General features: G+C 34.1%; 9 protein-coding genes and 2 non-coding genes across 11 annotated transcripts, besides 1 other annotated feature; 7 read left to right on the forward strand and 4 right to left on the reverse strand.

Moving 5' to 3' along the window:
* Positions 1–303: 303 nt before the first annotated feature.
* Positions 304–1,944, forward strand: TVAGG3_1033890 (guanylate cyclase protein; the record flags this gene model as incomplete). The annotated part of the gene is made up of 1 exon (XM_001316391.1): positions 304–1,944. The coding sequence occupies one exon, from the start codon at positions 304–306 to the stop codon at positions 1,942–1,944; it is 1,641 nt and encodes a 546-aa protein (XP_001316426.1).
* A 105-nt stretch (positions 1,945–2,049) lies between these two features.
* Positions 2,050–4,356, forward strand: TVAGG3_1033900 (guanylate cyclase protein; the record flags this gene model as incomplete). The annotated part of the gene is made up of 1 exon (XM_001316392.1): positions 2,050–4,356. The coding sequence occupies one exon, from the start codon at positions 2,050–2,052 to the stop codon at positions 4,354–4,356; it is 2,307 nt and encodes a 768-aa protein (XP_001316427.1).
* Positions 4,357–4,459: 103 nt separating this feature from the next.
* TVAGG3_1033910 (guanylate cyclase protein) lies at positions 4,460–4,924 on the forward strand (the record flags this gene model as incomplete). Its single annotated transcript, XM_001316393.1, has 1 exon — positions 4,460–4,924. The coding sequence occupies one exon, from the start codon at positions 4,460–4,462 to the stop codon at positions 4,922–4,924; it is 465 nt and encodes a 154-aa protein (XP_001316428.1).
* An 890-nt stretch (positions 4,925–5,814) lies between these two features.
* On the forward strand, positions 5,815–5,887 carry TVAGG3_1033920. The gene has a single exon. It is a non-coding gene; the product is annotated as a tRNA-Asn (tRNA).
* Positions 5,888–7,036: 1,149 nt separating this feature from the next.
* Positions 7,037–7,110, reverse strand: TVAGG3_1033930. Its single transcript has one exon. It is a non-coding gene; the product is annotated as a tRNA-Asn (tRNA).
* Positions 7,111–7,302: 192 nt separating this feature from the next.
* TVAGG3_1033940 (uncharacterized protein) lies at positions 7,303–9,633 on the reverse strand (the record flags this gene model as incomplete). Its single annotated transcript, XM_001316394.1, has 1 exon — positions 7,303–9,633. The coding sequence occupies one exon, from the start codon at positions 9,631–9,633 to the stop codon at positions 7,303–7,305; it is 2,331 nt and encodes a 776-aa protein (XP_001316429.1).
* A 436-nt stretch (positions 9,634–10,069) lies between these two features.
* TVAGG3_1033950 (structural constituent of ribosome) lies at positions 10,070–10,495 on the reverse strand (the record flags this gene model as incomplete). The annotated part of the gene is made up of 1 exon (XM_001316395.2): positions 10,135–10,467. The coding sequence occupies one exon, from the start codon at positions 10,465–10,467 to the stop codon at positions 10,135–10,137; it is 333 nt and encodes a 110-aa protein (XP_001316430.1).
* Positions 10,496–11,032: 537 nt separating this feature from the next.
* Positions 11,033–13,720, forward strand: TVAGG3_1033960 (quinoprotein alcohol dehydrogenase-like family; the record flags this gene model as incomplete). Its single annotated transcript, XM_001316396.1, has 1 exon — positions 11,033–13,720. One exon carries the CDS (start codon positions 11,033–11,035, stop codon positions 13,718–13,720), a length of 2,688 nt encoding a protein of 895 aa, XP_001316431.1.
* A 603-nt stretch (positions 13,721–14,323) lies between these two features.
* TVAGG3_1033970 (ankyrin repeat and SOCS box-containing protein 4 family) lies at positions 14,324–16,080 on the forward strand (the record flags this gene model as incomplete). The annotated part of the gene is made up of 1 exon (XM_001316397.1): positions 14,324–16,045. One exon carries the CDS (start codon positions 14,324–14,326, stop codon positions 16,043–16,045), a length of 1,722 nt encoding a protein of 573 aa, XP_001316432.1.
* Positions 16,081–16,960: 880 nt separating this feature from the next.
* Positions 16,961–18,549: a mobile genetic element.
* A 59-nt stretch (positions 18,550–18,608) lies between these two features.
* TVAGG3_1033990 (dynamin family) lies at positions 18,609–20,483 on the forward strand (the record flags this gene model as incomplete). Its single annotated transcript, XM_001316398.1, has 1 exon — positions 18,615–20,399. The coding sequence occupies one exon, from the start codon at positions 18,615–18,617 to the stop codon at positions 20,397–20,399; it is 1,785 nt and encodes a 594-aa protein (XP_001316433.1).
* A 409-nt stretch (positions 20,484–20,892) lies between these two features.
* TVAGG3_1034000 (uncharacterized protein) lies at positions 20,893–21,574 on the reverse strand (the record flags this gene model as incomplete). Its single annotated transcript, XM_001316399.1, has 1 exon — positions 20,918–21,565. One exon carries the CDS (start codon positions 21,563–21,565, stop codon positions 20,918–20,920), a length of 648 nt encoding a protein of 215 aa, XP_001316434.1.
* Between the last annotated feature and the right edge of the window lie 9 nt (positions 21,575–21,583).

Here is a 21,583-nt window from a genome sequence, read left to right on the forward strand (position 1 = left end):
TTATGTCATCACCTAACTAACAAAACCTAATTTTAACTTAAAAAAATCCGCATTCAAATTTATGAATAGCATATTTTACACGAACCTGTATTTTTCCCTCAGTTATTATCTTCTCCAACATGTGCTTTTAATAATGCGGTTACCTCAAATTTGGTCCCAAAACCGAATAATTTCAATAAGAAACCATAAGAATAAGATGCACTTCCATAATCAATAATATTTTCTACTTTACATTTAATTTCTATAATTCGTTATCAAATATTCACAATTCGCAGCATTCAAATTTTTTCAATAAATATATAAATGCAATCAACTCAGCAGAGCTCGCAGAGTTTCGAACTTTCCTACTCTATGAGCAGTAAGCTCGAAGAGTTGATTGATGTTCCCATTTACAAAAAGATGATTGATTCATTTATCAGTCTTTTAACGTATTTAGATAATTATGCACCAAAAATCCCTGTTCTCTACCAGATCATTACAATTATCCGTGCTACACAGCTTATTGGTACTGCCCTCATGGCTTCCAACATTGACTTTTGGGATATGTCTACAATAACAGGTAAAGTTATGGGTATCATTTCAATTCCATTCCATATTGTTCCTACCCAATACAGAATTGATAACGAATGGATTATTTTGTATGTTTATGATGCTATAGCTTACTTCTTTGCCATATTTTGCTTTTCAGTATCTTACATCTACAAAACGACAACACGTATTGACAAGACTTCCACATATATTGTAAGCTTTTGGATGTCAATTGGTCCGTATTATACAGCTCCCATTGGTGTTCAGTATATTGGTCAACTCATTTCAGCGTGGATCAACGGAAGGCAGAAGATCGATGTAAAGTCAGGTATTGCTCTTGTTCTTGGTATTTGCGCCGTGTTACTTTGGTCCCTTATCATGATAAACATCTACTCAACAACCCTTAACTTCAGACCAACATCTTTCCTCGCAATCGAAGGCAAGCCACAAAACCTCCTTTTTGTTGATATTCTTTTGGTTACTCTTTTCACATCATTAACAAGTTATATCTCCTCGACTCCAACAATTATACTTATGGCATTAGCAGCAATTGTTTATGCATTCAATTGCACTACATGCTTCAACTGTGGTACTTATGTTAGTGAAATCAACCAAATCCTCTGCTTAGGTGGTTCTTTCTTTGGCGTTATCATCCTTGGTGTTTCACTTTACTCCGTCATCGTCAATTTCCGCTGGAGCGAATACATTTTCATCGTATACATCGGTTGTGGTATCATTTGCTTCGTTGCTGCCTTCTACATCATCAAGTTCAAGGCTCGTAAGAACCTTGCCGCTCTCGATACATTCCAGGATTCAAACGACATCGCAGCTTTCCATTCTCCAGGAAGATTCAAAGGCTGCCTTACAACAGGCTTCACATACTGCCATCCAGTATGCCTTAACTACTCAGTTTTCAAGGCTGCAGTTGACGAATGGCCAGAAAACTTGTCAATTTGGGGTTCATACGCTAAATTTGCGGCCATCTACTCCGAAAACAACCAAACCCTACTTCTCATTGGCCAAAACGTCGTTAAGATCAAAGCCAGAAGCAACATGAAAGATACAATTTTATCCAACATTGCTTCCATCATTAAGATGCGTGAAACGAACCTTTCTCCCAACCTCAAGAGTGGCATTTCAAATGTTACAAAGGTTACTCAAAAGGCAAAGAACAGATTAAGAAATATCTGGGATCTCGTACTTCAAGGCAAAGTTGCTGAAATGGGTAACGCCATTTCTGAAGCCATGGACAGAGTTGAAGAGACAGAGACAGAACTCAAGCACTTAGTTCTTGTATATCCAAACAACAGATTCGTTGCTAGACAATACGCCAGATTCCAGCACGAAATCAAAGCAGATACAGAACAGTACACGATATGGAACGACAATGTCCAGATTCTTCAACGTGGTGGCTAAATTAACCCAGATACAGTTCACGATCTTGGTCTTTCCGCATTTCCAAATATTCCAGACCACATTGAGACCAACGCCATACAAAGTGTTATCTCAATCGAAGCAGAAATGACAGCAGATGAACCAGGATCTGATGATGAAGGAAATGTCGACACAACAGATGTAATTGCCCTTACAATCAATCGCCATGTCATTCCTGCCATCAGATTCATCTACATTTCTACAGCTGCTCTTTACTTTGCTCTCATCGTTGTTCCAATTGTTGCAATGATGATCGGTTTCCCAATTTACACTGAAGGATTATTGACACCTGTCGATATGTTACACGGTATTGCTTACATGCGTAACCTTATTAACATGATGCCAGTTTTTGCCGCCAAATACGCTCTTGAAAACATTCCTGATCCAGACAACAGTGGTCAATCCATCATATCCACAACAACCATTGCAGATGACTTCCCCATGGATGCATTTGGTGATTTCAGGAAGTCAAATGAAATCATCGGTTATTTAATTTCACAAGTTCCTCTTGCTCTTGAGAAATTATCCACTGTTCTTTACTTCATGCCCGATGATGAGTACGTAACAAATGCCAGAGAAGCCATCTACACAAACGACCTTGTCTACAAATTCTTCCTCAACGAGACAACATATACAGCACAAGATGCAACAGCTACAGACATGTGCACACAGATATCCACACAAGTCCAGAAAGTCAAAGATGCAACTAACTTCACACAGGACTATGTCAAACAGTCCGAATTCCTCACAGCTATTAACAACAACGTTGCACCAACGAAGAGATTCAACAACGCTCTTTCTGATCTAACAGATTTCATCACACATTATAGCAAGAGAAACCAAATCATCTGTTACTCAATCATGGGTACATATATTGGCTTAGTTGTTATCTGCTATTTCGTTGTATTAATGGTACAGCAACACATGTACAGAAAGAACAAACGCGATATCTACAATTTGTTGACAATTCTTCCAAAGACAATCATTTCAACAATTTCTGCTAACTATGATTCTCTTAAGAAGAATTCTGTTTCTCAGACATCAGGTGCAGAAAACCATGAAGAAACAAATCCACAGGAAGAAAACATCATCAAAGTATTGAGCTCTATCACTGATGGAACAGGAACAGCTTCATTCCAACTCTTTGGTGCTGCTTGTTTTGTTATTATTGCTTTATGTGGTTGTTTGGCTTCTTATTTCCTTATGGATTCATATCAGATTGCTTCTACATCACTAGTTACATCATCACCACACGTCAACTATTTGATGGGTGCCTGCTCATTTATTTACGCTATTTTGGCTTCACTCTTCAAGATCTTGATGGATGGATATCCAGGAATGCACGGCATGATGCAGAACAAGACAGAAGAGTTCGAAATCATCACGGACATGCAGAAAGAAGAAGTAGAATACTTGAACCAACTCAGATTCGGTCGTCCTTCTGAAGGAAAGAAGCCTTTCATAGGAATGACAGACGCTTTGGCAAGAGCATCAACAATGCTCATGTGTCCTTCATACACAAAGCCACCGCAAACACTCACTGAGTCAGCTGTCTGCTTCTCTGCTGAATGGCAAATCTATCTCTGCCTCGCTTTCGTTAAGAAATTGAATCAACAGATTTTGTTGAATACAAGTCTTAACGCTAGAAATGATAAACTCAATGATATTTTCCAGGTCGGTCCTGTCCAGTTGTATCAGGCATTCTTCTTCCCAACAGGTGACGACATCGTTGAAACAACAAAGACAGAGATCAACCAACAGAATGAGACATTGATCATTAAGGGTATCATTTTCATTTTGATTGCTTTAGTATTCTCAATTGCATTGATTGTAATGACACATCATGAAGACAAACTCCTCAAGTTCTGTCTCAGATTGTTCCTCAAATGTCCACCTAAAGTAGTTCTTTCTAACCAAAGAATTATGGATGTTTTGAGTGGTGATTACAACACAATTGAAGAAGGAAAAGGAAAGGTTTCCAACTATTCATTCGAAGTTGTCAACAAACTGAATAATCCTGTTGTCATTCTCAAGGAACAAGACAACACAATCACAAACATCAACGAAGCATTCGCGAAAATGTTTGGAAAGTCAATTGATGACGTTCAAGGAAAGAAGTTCCATGATTTCATCGAAGAATTCCACTTACAGATGGCAAATGCTGATGATATCTTCAACAAAGAAACAGCAGAAGCAACAATGGCTGGTCCAGAAGGAGAGAAGATGTATTTGGGATTCTCAAACCTCACATCAAACGGAAACAAAATCATCACAATCAGAGATAAGACACAGAACGTCTTACACGAACAGATGAGAAGAAGAGAAGAAGAAGTCAGATACAATGCTCGCTTCTATCCTTCCTGCATCATTAGTTCCTCGTGTACAAGCTGGTGAAAAGAACATTTCATTCTCTGTTCAATCAGCATCAGTTTTGTTCTTGGATATTGTCGAATTCACACCATGGTGTGGTTCTCATGAAGCTCAGTATGTCATGAAGATGTTGAACATGCTCTTCAAGGAGTTCGACGCTTTGACAAACGAAAGAAAGACAATGACAAAGATCAAATGCATCGGTGATTGCTATGTCTGCGCTGGTGGTATCTTCGATGAAGTAAATCAGCCACAGACACACGCAAGAGAAGTTGTCGATTTCGGTTGCCACGCAATCAAGAAGATTTTGGATGTTAATGAGGCTCAGAATGAATCATTAAGAATCAGAGTTGGTGTAAATACTGGCGGTCCAATTGTCGCTGGTGTTTTGGGTACTGAGAAGCCAACATTCGAAATCCTTGGCCCAACAATCAATATCGCAGAACAGATGGAATCCAAGGGTGTTCCAATGCAGGTACAGATTTCTAGACCTGTTTACGAACTTATCTACGGTTCTCAATTCGTCATCAAAGAAAGAGGCGAAGTTGAACTTAAGCGTGGTAAGATGTTCTGTTACTTAGTTGAACCATAATTATAATAATAATCCATGTAAATTTTGTTACCATTATGTGTAAATTTTTGAAATAAATTTATTTATTTATCAAAAAAAATCGATAATTTTTTGTAAAGTTTTTGATTTTTTTGAGAGATCTCATTGAAATAATTTATCTGGTCATACTAAAATAACAAATGATTTTATTCGAAAGTTTCCTTAGTGAATGTAAATTCATGATCCTTGTACATATCTTAATATAGTTTCAAAGTTTATTTGGGAAGACGTTTGAAATTGCATCATTGTTACATTTTTACGCTCCCGATTTCCTGACAGGGACTTATAATTTGGTATTAACTTCTAAATTTAAAAATATCACACCTTGAACAATCCAACAATGTGTCAAATGTTGAACATCGGTTTTACGATTGTTATGTATAGTGAATCATTAAACCGATGGGTTGTTAGCATATTGAAAATTCAATTGTTTTTGATCAGTGTTAAGAACTCATATAACTTGTATTTGGGAAATGATAATTATTCAAATTTTGAAATTGAGGCAAAGGTTATCCAAAGGCCTGTTATTGCGTGTATTTACGAATATAGATAAATTGACGAATGAAAATCAAAAATTCAATGTTTATTTGTGATATTAATATGAGAAACATGTGATATGATTAAGTTTTAAAGAATGTACTCAGGAAGAGATCCAGCATGTTGTTGTTGAAGAAGATTAATTTTCGAATAAATTCATTCATGGTATTTTTGTTTGTTATAATAAAATGAAACATTTAATTTATGTAAAGTGTTTATATATTTATCATAGAATGCATATGAAGTCATTATATGTTGGTGAAAAAATAATTTTTGTACGAGAAAAAATAGTTTATTTCACTTATATTGGCACTTTGTTCAAGCTTAATGTAAATTCCTCCCTAACTCAGTTGGTTAGAGTGTCAGACTGTTAATCTGGAAGTCGTGTGTTCGATCCACACGGAGGAGCTTTTTTTCTTTTTCCATATCAATAAGAACTTGAGTAATTTCTGAAATTTCGAAATTTTTTGCGGCAAAAGTTAGTGGACTTCATTAGTTTTGGAGGCTGCTTCTTGCTGAGAATTAGTGAATGCTCATTTTTGTTTTGCTTTGATGGATTTTGATTAAAACTTTGAAAAAACGAAAGTATTTCGTTTGTTCATGTTTGGTATATGCCATTATTAGAATCTCCTTTGAGTGACTTAAGCTATCTTTATTTCTCTTTTAGTTTATTTGACTTGGAAATTTTGGATTGCATAAGTAATTGAATTACTCGTTGACCAAATTCCAAGGGTCAATTTAATGTAAGATGTTGTTCGTACGCTTCGGGAGATAAGCTTTTTTGTTGGCATCTTTTTTTGTTTTCGTTAGATTTCTTAATTCTAATAAAAGTTCTGTGTGATTTTTGTTTCATCCATCTTTAGCAGCAACATTTTGTGATCCCAGCTCATCACCCACACTAGAAGAAAAACTGAAAACTAGCCTCCAATAAATAAATAATTAAGTTTCCGTTAACTTCAGAAAAATTGAAAAAATTCTATAATTTACACGGAATTGTTTTAAAATAATTATCGTAACGTACTCAAAATATTTTTTTATTGGAGGCTGATTTCATGTCTTTCCTCTAGTAAGGATGATGAGCTGGGATCACAAAATGTTGCTGCTAAAGATGGATGAAACAAAAATCACACAGAACTTTTATTAGAATTAAGAAATCTAACGAAAACAAAAAAAGATGCCAACAAAAAAGCTTATCTCCCGAAGCGTACGAACAACATCTTACATTAAATTGACCCTTGGAATTTGGTCAACGAGTAATTCAATTACTTATGCAATCCAAAATTTCCAAGTCAAATAAACTAAAAGAGAAATAAAGATAGCTTAAGTCACTCAAAGGAGATTCTAATAATGGCATATACCAAACATGAACAAACGAAATACTTTCGTTTTTTCAAAGTTTTAATCAAAATCCATCAAAGCAAAACAAAAATGAGCATTCACTAATTCTCAGCAAGAAGCAGCCTCCAAAACTAATGAAGTCCACTAACTTTTGCCGCAAAAAATTTCGAAATTTCAGAAATTACTCAAGTTCTTATTGATATGGAAAAAGAAAAAAAGCTCCTCCCGTGTGGATCGAACACACGACTTCCAGATTAACAGTCTGACACTCTAACCAACTGAGTTAGGGAGGAATTTACATTAAGCTTGAACAAAGTGCCAATATAAGTGAAATAAACTATTTTTTCTCGTACAAAAATTATTTTTTCACCAACATATAATGACTTCATATGCATTCTATGATAAATATATAAACACTTTACATAAATTAAATGTTTCATTTTATTATAACAAACAAAAATACCATGAATGAATTTATTCGAAAATTAATCTTCTTCAACAACAACATGCTGGATCTCTTCTTGAGTACTTTCTTCCTCATATGAATATTGAACAATTACCTTCGGTTTCTTCTTTGGTTGTGGTTTTGCAGGTTCATCATCAGAATATTCGATGACAATTTCTTCTTCCTCTTGAATTTCCTCTTCTTCTTCAGGTTCATACTCCACGATAACCTTTGGCTTCTTCTTTGGTTGCGGTTTCTTCTTTGGCGGAGGTTTAGATTGTTTCTTCTTTGGCGCCGACTTCTTTGGTGGAGGAGGAGCAAGTTTCCTCTTAAGTGGAAGTGGACTGTTGTCTTCCTTTTCTTCATAAATTTCAATTCTTTCTTCTTCTTCCTCTTCCTCTTCGTAAATTGTGGTCATTTCATATCTGAGTGTTGGTGGAAGTTTCTTTCCTGTTTGGATTCTTCTTCTCCTTGGCTCATCTTGATCTTCATCATCTGAGTAGTATTCGTAAACATACTCAACTTGTTCGAAAGGAGCATACTTTGGCTTCGTTACCAATTTCTTCCTCTCTTGAACCTTGATTGTTTCAGACATATCTGGAGGATGAGAAGGATTAAGTCTCCTCTTTCTCTTTCCTAAGCTGCCATCTCTTTGTACGAAAAATTCGTAGTAATATTCCGTTGGTTTGGCTTTTCTCTTTCTCTGTTTCTTAATTTCAATCTGGCAACCAGGATGTTCTCTATCTTGAATATAGAAGTAAATAGTCTTTGAATCGCCTTTCTTTTTAGGCAACTTTTCTCTCTTGTAGCCTCTCTTGCTCTTATCTGGAATTGCTTTGATCCAATAATTACCATTATTACTAATTGTACTGATTTTTGTGCTGCTATCTGCATAAGTATAAGTAACGGTTGAGTAATTCTTTGTGTCTGAATATGGCTCATATTCAGATTTGAGTTCGTAGTTATCAATTGGAGGTGGAGGAGGAAGCATCGGTTCTGATGGAAGAAGTGTAGAAATCGTTTGAGTTGAGTTATCTTTCGTTGATTCTGTAGTTGGAGGCTTTTCATAACGGAATGTGGCCGAAGTTTCTGTTGGAAATGCGCCGTAGACATCTGGTTCTTCTCTATAGAAGTATGGCTCTTCGCGCTCATCGTCAAATGGAGCCACGTGCATTCTAAATTTACGAGGCATGAAAAGTTGAGGCTGCTCCTTGAATTTCTGTATCCATACAAATTTCTCTTCTTCCTCTTCTGTTTGCGGGTATCTGAAGCCAGCTTCGATGGTTGATGAAGAAGATGGGGGCGGAGGAGGATTTGCAAGCTGAGAACCATCAACATACAATACAGTAGAAGCAATCTGAAGATTAGGACGTTGTGCCGATTCTGTGAATTGTAGATCTCGAGAAACTATTGATCTATTTGAAGATTCAATTGTATCTGTAGTTCTTGATTCTATTGTAGAATGAGTGTATGTTGTATAATTGCTACCGAGGAAGCGACTGTTAGCAGGAATGTTAACTCTGAAATTTTCTGGAAATTCAACTTGTCCTTTTTTGCCTGACTTCTTTTTTGGTTGGACTGCATTCACAGATCCAATATGCTTGTAAGGGAGTGCATGATTAACTTTGAGATCTAACGGCTTGACATCATTTTCATCCAAAGGTTTTCCTGTTGGATTTGTGATGTCATGAACATAATGATCGATATCACGTGGTGGAGGGTTCTCATAATATCTATAATGAGGGTCGAGATCATCAAAATTAGGATTTGGTAATTTGCGCGACTTTGATTGGTGTTTTGATGGGCCAAGTATGATCTTTTTGCCATTTGCATTCCTATGAACGCGAACACGAATACGTGACTCTGTTGATTCAACTGGTGTTTTTTCTGAATCTTTTGAAAGTGTTACCGAAGTGCCGTATGTTGAATAGCTAAAACTTTTTGAAGTTTGATCAACAGGAAATTGTTGATTTACGACATAAGTGCTTTCTGTTTTTGCTGATTTTTCAGTATAAGATTTATTATTTGAATTTTTATCGCCTTCTGATCTGTGACGATGGTGGTGATGATGGGAACGTTTGCTCGATGATTGAATTGATTCATTTTTGTTTGGCGGGAAAGAATGTTGATCTGCTAAGTCAATACCTCGATCTTTGATAGGAATTCTATCTGATTCTGACTTAACACTTGGTATTTGAATGTTTACAGGAATTTGATCAGCTGATCCTAAAGCGTATTCAGTTTCAGATTGATATCCGTTTCTCTTAGGCGTATGAACTTTTATCGGCTCAATCTTAAGGATGTTTGAGCCAGGGAAGTTTGCTGTATTTCTCATATCATAATTATTCGCCATCCCTTGGCTTTTATCCATGTTTAAAAATTTCTAACGGAAGCAGTTTTTTTTTTATTCTGGGAATATACTCTATGATTGCGGAACTTTGAACGTCAAAAGTTCAATATACTCTCTTGTTGCTCGCAATGTGTGATTCCCAGGGAACATTATCTGTGCATTTCAATCATTGAGACCCGAATGAGTTTTGGAATTTGGATACTCCGGATATTTTAACAAACTTGGAGTTACATCTTTCAGCGTCATAGATTGTTGAATTTAAAGAACTTTTGAAAAATCAATCTCAATTTATCTATAACACATGAGATTATCTAACAGCTACAATCTGTTGAACAAATTCATCATAATAATTATATGTTTTAGCTCAAAATTCAAAAAATTATTTCTGTTTATAGAAGCTTTATATGATATCTCTATGTGTATCTTAATAATTTTTGTAATTTTGTTTTGGGAGGGTGTAATATATCAATAACGAGTTTAATAATATTCGAATTTTAATCTACTTTATGAAAAAAATGCTGTTTACTGATCAACAACCTTTGTTGTCTGGAGGCCATTAAAAGAAGCAACATTCTTGTAAGAAGCGATTGTGACCATCTTCTCAGCATCTTCCTCATCAGCCTTACGCTCGAAAACAACGCGAACGCGAGCTGGTGGGCAGTTCTTGCCGTGGATCCAGATGCGAGAGTTAAGTTCTGGGTCGATCTTAACAACATCTGTGTGCATCATCTTCTTAGCAGCTGCAGCGATGACCTTGATGGCTCTCTCAGCACGGAATCGGCGTGTTGTGTTGTGAACAGCCTTCTGAAGATGGATTGTTGTTTCAAGCTTAGCTGGAGCAAGTTCCTTCGGCATCAACAAAGGTCGGCCAGTTCAAACCAACCCAAAAGTGACAGTTCAAAATTTGAGGATTCAAAAAAGTAAAATAAAATACATAGATTAACTGTTTGCATTCTGAAAACCAAAACTAAACATAGTTATATCAAAAATCAACAACAAAATTCTTTGGAAAATTGTTTTTCCGAAAATCAGCACAAAATTTAAGGAGCAATGTTGGTGAGAACGCGATGTTTGAACATATCTTCCTTCACACTCCTCATATTTAGAATTTAGAAAGAAATTCAAATTATTACATATAAAGTGTTTGCATTTTGGGTTGAAATGAACATTCTAAGATCCATAGGGTAGATGGGTTCCAAGACATTGTTTGCAAAAATCAATAAGATTAAATCTATGATATTCAAGCAAACATATGTGCATTTGATAGTAATAAACAATGTCATAGATACCTTTCAAAAAGGAGATCAGATTGTTATGTTTCTTTATTCCTATATTCAATGGTATATGATCTAAAGAGATGATTTATGTTTATATATTCTGCAATTTCTAAACGATAATAAATTTTACCAATAGATTTTCCATGTTTTTGGATCATCCATCGGCGATTTTCGAACATTCGACCGATGGATTGACATTAAATATCTTGCTTTGCCCAAGACATAAATATTTTCTTACTGTTTCGCTTTCTTCTTTAAATTTATGGTCAGCAGAAGATTCACTGCGAACATTTATCACAAGCTATACACTTACCCAAAATTATATTGATCAGTATGGCCTATTCAATCAGGCAGCTTGGATAAATGGTGATGTTTTCGCGGCACTAACTATGCCAGGAAACGTATTATTCTTTCAGATACACAACGAAAATACAGAAATACGATTGATATCAGTTGCAGCATCAGATTCAAAAAGTATTTTTACATCTATCTCATCATTCGCAAATTATCTCGTTGCATCCACAAATAATGGAGAAATTGTTATAATTGCACCGAACTCGAAGTCTCATATACAGCATAAAGTAATTGATGACCATATCAAAAGCATATCTATAATAGGTAATCATGGCACTTTATTAGCGGGAAATCGATTAGCTTATCGCTTTACTATAAACAAAACCGTTTTAGTAGAGAAGAATTACGACCTAGGATTGCAAAAGATCGATATAAAAAGCGCAATTACAATTTCTCAAAGTCCGAATCGACTTTTCACAGCTATATTAAATCCCGCTGGATTCATATACGTAACGAATTTCACAGATTATACGAATTCATTTAAAATACCAAGCCAATTATCTGTTATATTTTTATGGTCACAAGATGGTAACACGTTAATAGCAATTTTCAGAGATGGAACAGTTTATATCATTTCTATGTTATTAAGAGTACCTCGTAGAATGAAAATTCCTGAACTAGAAGGTTGTAATGCTGCTGCATTAGGAAGAGGACATATTTTTGCATCAACTGCAGCTGGATTAGTCAACATTCCTATTTTGACATCACCTAGAAGCGGCTATCCTCTTATTTTCGGTCCAAATACTTTATATGCGTTTAGATGTGTCGATAGAAAGGCATTTTCTGTAAATTTTGTGTTACCAACACCAATAGAGAACACAATAAAGCAGATTGATTATGCTGCTGCAGATAATATTGAGAGATTTGTCGCATTTAGTGGAAGAGGACAGATTTTCTTATTAGACCAAGTATTAGGTAAATGGATATCACCTCAAACACCTAAAATTAACTGCAGAGGACTATGTTGGAGTGGTAGATTACTCTGTTGTCTCTCATTTAATTCAGAAACACTTCAATACTCATTGAATGTGTTTGAAATACATATGTATGAGTTCTTATCACTCATATTCACCTTTTCTTTGCCTTCTAGACCTATATCAATAACAGCAGATGAAAAATTAATAACAATAATTTTGACAAACAAAGTTTTGATGTTTAAAGACTTGAAATGCATTGGATCCATGTCATTTCCATCACAACCTATCAATGTTCAGCCAAATCATCAAAATTCTGCTATTTTTGTCCAACTTTTGGACAGAAAATTGCAAATGATCGATTTAAATACAATGCAAACACCAGTTGTCCATGATGATTGTGGTGATTTCATTGTAGATAGTGGGTTTGGCATCATATTTGTCCAAACAGGACTAAGAATTAAATTAAGTTCAATAAAAAACATCAAATTCGGACCATTTATTGAAACATCAGATATAACAGTAGGAGTATTCCCGCGCTGTACTTCAATATTGATGCTACAAAGCACAGCAAAGCCTCCTTTCACTCCAAATCTGAATCAGTTCTTTGATCTTTCAATTGTAAGGGAACTGAAAGATCCAGCAAATGCTGCAGCAATAGTTAAGCAGAGATTGCACCCTGGATATCTCTTTACTGCAGCTTTGAGACAGATTTCGGTTTTCAGTTTACGCGACAGGCTTGGAAACCTTCTTGTACCTTTCCTAGAGTATTTCCCTGAAGAAAGAAACACAGCTCTTGCATCAGCTTTAAGGGCCGTTGAATCTCCAGAGAGAAAAGGCGTTTTCCAAGTTCTTGGCCATGTTTCTTCAATTTTTGTTGAAATGGCCAATGCAGAAATGATGCAGACTGATGAGTATATAACATTTGTCGACAAAGAAGGCGATGGCAAACGTGATATAGAGAACGCAGCCCTTCTTTTACCTGTTGTCATGGAAGAAGATGGACCATTAATTGGCTTTCCTGCAGCAATTTATTCACTGACCAAATTACACACGAGAATTGATTTTGTTGAAAGTCTCGTGAGATTTTTGGATCCATTGCTGTCAGGAGGGAAACCAATAGGCAACGGAATGGTAGATTGTGTAGGCATGCAATTAACTGTTGCTCAGTACAAGAACTTGTACAATCGAACAATTAATGCATTTGAATTTTGTTTGGTTGACTTGATGAAGAAAATTTTGCCAAACATTGCTTTGCAATTTATCAATGCAACAAAAATAGATGCAATAGAGATTTTTAAGAAGAACATCGCCGAAGATGATGCATTTAACATAGCAACCATTCTTGATACTGTTGGACCTTTGATTACAAGTGGAGAATTCGAAAGATCTGATGCAACAAAATTTTCATCATTGACATTGAATGGAGGCTGGATGTGTTGGACTTGCGCTCTCCTGCTGTTGACTAGTAGAAGTTCAGATGCTATTCTGATATTGAATAGAACTCCTAAGTTGAAGAAACAAATTTTGAACTCGCAATGGAAACATCTAATTGAGATGTGATATTTTTTATTTATTTTTTGTATGTATAAATATTTAAGTTTGCTATAATATTTTGTTTTTAGAGTATTGTGTTAATCACAATCATTAACAATCTTCATATTATAGTTCATGATTTATAGTGCTTATGCGGACTGATTCTATTCATTGCACTTTCATTCAATATATTCTGTATATAGGACAATCTGATGCAATAATTTCCTTTTCCTACCTTTCAATGAAATTGAAAGAATTTTGTAGGAATATATATACATGTTTAGTAGGGATGATTGAAAGTTCATTTGCATACACATTTCAAGGATAGATTTCGAGAAAAATTGAAATCGTGTTTTTTTTGAGTGGTAATAATATTTTTAACTATATATAGTATCCAAATAATATATTATTGTGTATTCAGAATATCTAACATAACACAATGTTTGGTACTATACTTTTTATTGAATGAAACCTCAGTGGTATTCATTAAAAAATTTGAGACAGTGAGATTTAATACCAAACAAAAAGTTAGATTGATTCAAACAATAGGTTTAGATTAGCTGAAGTCGTATTTTTTTCGAAAAAAAACATACAAACGGCTTGGTCGGAGAATCCCCTTAAAATTTTTTCATGTCCGAACAAAGTACACAGCTAAACAAATTCCTTGAATTGCGAAGTATCTATAAATACCACATTGATTTATATATTGCATTGTATCAACTTAAAACTGAAAAAGAAGAAGAATTAAAAACAATTTACCAAATGATCAAAACAGAATTGATTGATTCAATGAAATATCTTCCCACAAATGTAATAAAAGATATTTTAAATATTATTCCATATAATAATCGCTATGCAAAGTCATATTTATCTCTTGCCAAACTCATATTTGATGAATATCATGTCAAAGAGGTCAATAATGTCATAAGTATTTCACACAACCTATTTTTCGAAGAATATGGAATTTTATTAGACAGTTTTTTTGATTTCAAAAAATTTAACTCAAAAAATCTCGAAATTCATACAGAAAATACAATTTACAGAGCAATTATGAATAATGACTTAGAACGATTCATCATTTTCACAGAAACAGAAGAGTTTTATGAAAAACAAAAACTTAAAAGCGAATTATATCCATATTCTATTAAAGGATATTCATTACTTGAATTATGCTGTTACCACGGTTCTGTTGATTGCTTCAAGTTATTAAGAACGAAATTTAACTCAGAAATCACTCAAAAATGTCTAGAATTATCATTTTTAGGAAGAAATGCAGAGATCATGAGTGAATGTTTGAAATATCAAAAACCAGATAAAGAATGCATGGAATATGCAATCATTTCACACAATATTGATTTTGTTACATTCTTGATGAATGAGTACAATATAGAGATCAGTTTAGATTATTGTGCAAAGTATAATAATCTTGAAGCATTTTTAGTTTATTTCGATCAAACTAATGATATTAATCAATGCTTTGTTTATTCAGTGATGTTTAATATTCCATCCCTTTTCGATCATTTCCTTTCACTTGATGCAAATATTAATGAGAAAAATAAAAATGGAGAAACCGTTCTTCATATCGCAGCTAAGACAAATAGTAAAGAAACGGCCGAACATCTTATATCGCATGGTGCAAATATTAATGAAAAAGATAAAAATGGAAAAACCGCTCTTCATTATGCAGCTAAGACAAATAGTAAAGAAACGGCCGAACATCTTATATCGCATGGTGCAAATATTAATGAAAAAGATAAAAATGGAAAAACCGCTCTTCATTATGCAGCAATGGCAAATAATAAAGAAACGGCCGAACATCTTATATCGCATGGTGCAAATATTAATGAAAAAGATAAATATGGGAAAGCCACTCTTTATTATGCAGTAATGGCAAATAATAAAAAAACGGCGGAACTTCTTATATCGCATGGTGCAAATATTAATGAAAAAGATAAATATGGGAAAGCCACTCTTCATTATGCAGTAATGGCAAATAATAAAAAAACGGCGGAACTTCTTATATCGCATGGTGCAAATATTAATGAAAAAGATAAATATGGAGAAACCGCACTTCATATGGCAGCAAAGGATAATTGTAAAAAAACGGCGGAACTTCTTATATCGCATGGTGCAAATATTAATGAAAAAGATAAATATGGAGAAACCGCACTTCATATGGCAGCAAAGGATAATTGTAAAAAAACGGCCGAACTTCTTATTTCACATGGTGCAAATATTAATGAAAAAAATGAAGATGGAGATACCGCTCTTCAAATCGCAGTTAGGAGAAATAGTAAAGAAACAGCCAAACTTCTGATTTCACACGGTGCAAAAAATGATGTTACTACATAATATTCATCACTTTCATCTTCCAAGATGAGTTTTATTACAAGTAAAAAATAATTTAGCTTTTCATGCTAGATTTAATCGTAAGAATGATTTTTACTACTTTTCCATACGTTTTGACAAATATATAACCATTTTACACCTAACTATATGGCAAATAAGCTTGTTATAAGCGGTGTGCGATACGGAAACAGAGAATCCCTTCCGGTTTCAATTGTGACCCACTGACGATAAATCAAACAACTTGAAGTCTTATATATTTCTAAGCATGCTCGATCAAAGCATCTCAGAATTGAACTATGTTTTGCGCTAAGGCCAAGGAAATTATGTCCAAATTTTGGAAATTTAAAATAAATTTATTGAAAGAAACTTGTGTCATATATTGAAGTTGATACTTAAGTAAATAAATTATTTTGACTCTAATAAATCAGTATAAGTCATATTGCTAAAAATATATATAGATTGAGCTTTGATCTACTCAATTCAAAAACAACATTATTATTTCACATATATAATTATAAGGATAAAATTTTGTATAGCATAAAATAAGTTTTAATCATAGTGATAAGAAGACAATGAATCTTGAGATTATTTTTGACATTAGAATGTTGATCTTAAGCAGACAAAATCATCGAAAAACTAATATTGTCTGAATATGAGTGTAATATAGGTCGCTTGTATTAATTAGTAAGTAAAATTCAATATAATTTTGTTGAAATAAGAGGTTTTAAAGATGAACAAAGCGATTAGCAGGTTATACTCTTCAATGAAATGCATAATTTTTGTGCCGCATAGCTATCCTTTCGAATTTGTTATAAAATGCCGCGACACGATTGTAAAACAATGAATTAATCGAGATAAAATTTATGGTAATTTTTGAACCAGATAGGTAATAGTTAATGAATTAAAAGCTTTTATACTAAAGGTACATTCACTATTTTTGACAAAATTTTAAATTTTCATGGGGTTGTAAATCTTATAATAACTAGATGAATAAGGAATAAATCCCAGTATGATGTGCATCATTATATTAAACACTATATGTAAGCCTTGTAATTCTATTACCACTTATGAAGATCTATAGTATTTGAGCAGATAAATTTGATAATTTCCAAAACTCTTATATTTCAAAATTAAAGTATGCGAATGCATTTAAATGAGAGCAAAAAGAGAATGATGCTGTTAAAACTAGGTGTTAATTTCCAATTATTTCGCATCACAAGAACTACCCAGTAAATTCGGCTATCTTTCTTTGCAATTATTTTCTATTTTACATATATTATAATGGTTAGGGTTTGAAGAAAAGTTACTAGAGAATTATTGATTTTTGAAATAATGCAGAATTTTACTTGAAGAAATCATTAATTTAGAAGCTCCAAATTGCTAACCATGACGAAGAATCATTAAATTTGCTACAATTAAATACATTTATTGCCGAATTAAGATTATTGAAATTAAAAGTTTGAAATATTGCCTTTTTGAATAAAAATTTAAATTTGATTATATAATCATGATAATATCTTATAGAAATTAAAAGAAAATATTTTAAACCATTCAAATATTTTGAATGTCTTATCAATTTAAAATATTAAAAGATTGCTTGATTTTATCATCATTAGTTGTTATCAAAGTTTTCTTCTTTTGATGAACAACAGTAAATGATTTGTTAATACATTGTCTTCCTTTTTCGCAGCAAAATCAAAAGTTATGATGATAATCTTGTACTCAATTTTGAAACTCTCTGATTTACAAGTAAGCATTCCTTTGGAAAAGCAGTCCTATTCTGTTTTCAAGATATTTTAAAGCCCCTATTTCATACAATGTGCAGATCTATTCGAAATTGCAAGAACTCTCAAGAAAAAATGCAGCAGCAAAGAAGATTCCAAAGTTTCTAGCATCAAAAATTTACAACCTTAATACAACAGTTAAAGAGAAGCTCGATAAGAAAATATTTAACCATAAAGCTGGAAACTATTCGATATCTACTATTGGATCTAATAAAAAGTTAATTGTAACATATTTTACATGCTATTTGCTGACTCTGTTCCATTATATTACCATATATATCTTTTTGAAATCTAAAAAAATTTTACGATTTTAACCATGTGTTGTTGAAATCATATATCAATCTTAGCTAAAGTATAGTTTATGAGTCTGTCACCAACTAATGTATGAATTTTCAAAAATGTCAAATATGTTCATTTTTTCTGTATATTCAGCCATAATTTCATATATTTATACTATTCAACTATTATTTAATATTTTTATCGATTTAAATATATGATAAGATGCTTAGTTCTCCCGGAAAACGATTTTTAATCACAATTTTAACTTTCCAAAAAAATTCGAAAATAAAAATTCCTCTCAATTTTCTAAATTTTCTAACTAGCCAAATCTCTAGCCAAATTTTTTTTGGCCCGTATAAATATTGTTAGGCACTATATAGGGATGCTATTTATCCTATTTTCATCCCATTTTACTGTTATCGCCTAGTGAATGTACCTTTTTTATACTGAAGAGTAGGCAGTCGAAGAAAAAAAAATTTTTTTTTGTCAATTTTCATCTAAACTTTTAAATGGAGAACTTAATTCCTGTTCTGAATAAGCTTCAAGATACATTCACTAAAATCGGAGAGAAATCTATTGATCTTCCACAAATCGTTGTCGTTGGTTGTCAGTCTTCAGGTAAATCTTCAGTTCTTGAATCTCTTGTCCAGAAGGACTTCCTTCCAAGAGGCTCTGGCATAGTCACAAGAAGACCGCTTAACTTGCAACTTATTCACTATGAATCTAAGACATCTCCAAGAGAGTATGGTGTCTTTCTTCATAAACCCGACGTAAAATACACACTTTTCGATGAAATATCAAAAGAAATTGTCGCCGAAACAGAAAGACTCTGTGGTGAGAACGGTATCAGCGATGATGCCATCGGCCTCAAGATTTATTCTCCGACAGTTCCAGATTTAACTCTTGTCGATCTTCCAGGTCTTACAAAAGTTGCCACTGAAGGTCAGCCACACGATCTTCCTCAAAAAATCAGAGCAATGGTAATGAAATACATCCAGCCAGAAAACTCCATTATTCTTGCTATTACACCTGCTAACATGGATCTTGCCAACTCAGATTCACTTGTTATTGCTCGTGAAGTCGATCCATCAGGCCAAAGAACAATTGGTGTCTTGACAAAGATTGATATCATGGATCAAGGCACAGATTGCATGGATATTCTCCAGAACAAGGTTTATCCATTGAAGCTCGGTTACATCGGTGTCATTAACCGTTCACAAAAGGATATTAATGATCATAAGCCAATGGAAAAGGTTATTGAGAGCGAAAGACGTTTCTTCGTTACATCACCCATCTACCGTGATATCGCCGAGTACTGCGGATACCCATACCTTTCCCTTACTTTGAATCGCATTTTGATTGAACATATCAAGAACAGACTTCCAAACGTTCACAGCCAGATCAGCGAACTTCTCCGCCGTAAGAACAACGAATTGGCTAACTACGGTGAGTCAATCGGTGCAACAACGAAGGAGAAACAGATTACTATCTACCATATCATCGAATCATACCTCGAAAGCTTCTCCAGAATACTTCTTGGTAAGGCCGACTTGCCAATGCAGAGCATAGAAGGAGGTGCAACTTTAATGACATATCTTACCATCGATTTCCCAAAGATTATCAAGTCTAGAGACCTTTCTTTACCATTCTCCAACGAGGAGATCGACAAGATTATCGAAATTAATACTGGTGTCCAGCCACCTTTGTTCTTCCCTGAATCTTCCTTCTTTATTTTACTCCGCGATACAATCGAGAAGCTCCGCTCTCCATGCCTCGACGCCTGCGAAATTATCCAGCACCGTATCGATGATATCCACTCTAAGATCGATATCCCAGAACTCAATCGTTTCCCAAAGGTCAAAGCAGCTCTTGCCGATGAACTTTCGAACATATCTAAGCAGCAGCTCGAAGCATGCCAGCAATACATCAATACTTACATCGACATCCAGAAATCTTGGGTTAATACAAGTAACCCTAAGCTTTCTAGGGCCAAGCTCGACTCCATCACAGAGGAATACAACCAAAAGGCTGAACTCCTCAGGAAACTCGCTGATAACTACCTCGGAACAATCAAAACTGAAGTTTCCGACGAAATTCCAAAGATCATCCACAAGATGATGATCAACAACGCTGTCGAGACATACAGAGTTACCCTCTTCAGATCCCTCGTCACTCATCCTGATGTTTCTGAAGATCCCGATATCGCACAGAGAAGAGCTAAGTGCGTCGCACTCATCAATGCCCTTAAGGAGGCTTACTCCACAATCAACGAAATCAGAATGATTCATGTTTAAGAGTCATAAATTTAATTCCTATTTTTTCCAATTTAATCTTAACTTTTTATTTCTTTGACAATGTTACACCCTCTGACTAATAAAAAAATATTAAACATTTATTTATCAAATTGAACTTCCAAATTTTTAAAATTTTTTTAGGCAATAATTTTTTTCTTCGATAACTAATTTACAATGATAGACTTTTCGATCGTTTAATTTAATTCATGACAATTTAATTTAATTCAGATTGGAGAAAATTTCTTCGATCATTATTGGAACTAGGAAGTTTCGATACGCCAGTTTGAAAATTATAGTGTATGAAGGTCAAATGCTAAAACAATTGATTTGAGAGATATTTTATCTTTACGATCAAATTTACAACATAATAGAGTACTCTACTTTGGATAAATGGATCTCTATCAATAATGGATTATGTTTCTATTGGATATTGAGAATGTTTTTGAGGAATAAAAAAATCGCCAAATATGTAAACAAAATAAACAACATTTTTATATATGAAACAAATAGTATTAGGTTTAAAAATGATAGGCATGATCAAGGAAGCTGCACATATATGCCATTGCTTGAAATAGTGAAAGAGGATGAGAAATGCTTACAGCAAACTCATCAACATGTATCTGCTTCATTCTAAGACAAACTTTTTCATCATGCTCGACTACAAATTCAAGAGCACCTTGTTCGAAGTTGATCGTAGATGTGTTGAAGATGATTTCTGTGGTTCCATCAGGTACTGTTCCATCTGCTAAATATGATTGTCCGTCAGGAGCAGGCATTGCGCAAGTCATAGTTTTATTTGCTTTATCTAAAACGATTTTTGAATTGGGAATGAACTGAGGCCCATTGAAATTTACAGAATAGGAACCTAAATAAGTATTTCTACCATGATATTTGAGCTTACCAACGAAAAAGAGACCAGTTTCTTCAACCTCGCGTGAACTTGTTGAAATAATAAAAGTATGTGAAGCTGAATACTTTCCTGCAGCTATTACTAGGTATTCTTCATCTTCTGTATACAAGCATATCTTATATGCTAATTTTCCATTGAATTTACGAATTGAAAGAACATAATTTATTACTTGTGTCTTAGGAAACATTTTCATTGACAATAGATTCCTTTGGGTCGATTGTTCCAATTGTTTTTGTCGCAATTCTGGATTTGTCATAAAATTTTGTTTCTGTAC

Source organism: Trichomonas vaginalis, chromosome I (genome assembly GCF_026262505.1).
Source record: "Trichomonas vaginalis G3 chromosome I, whole genome shotgun sequence".
Classification (NCBI taxonomy): Eukaryota; Parabasalia; order Trichomonadida; family Trichomonadidae; genus Trichomonas; species Trichomonas vaginalis.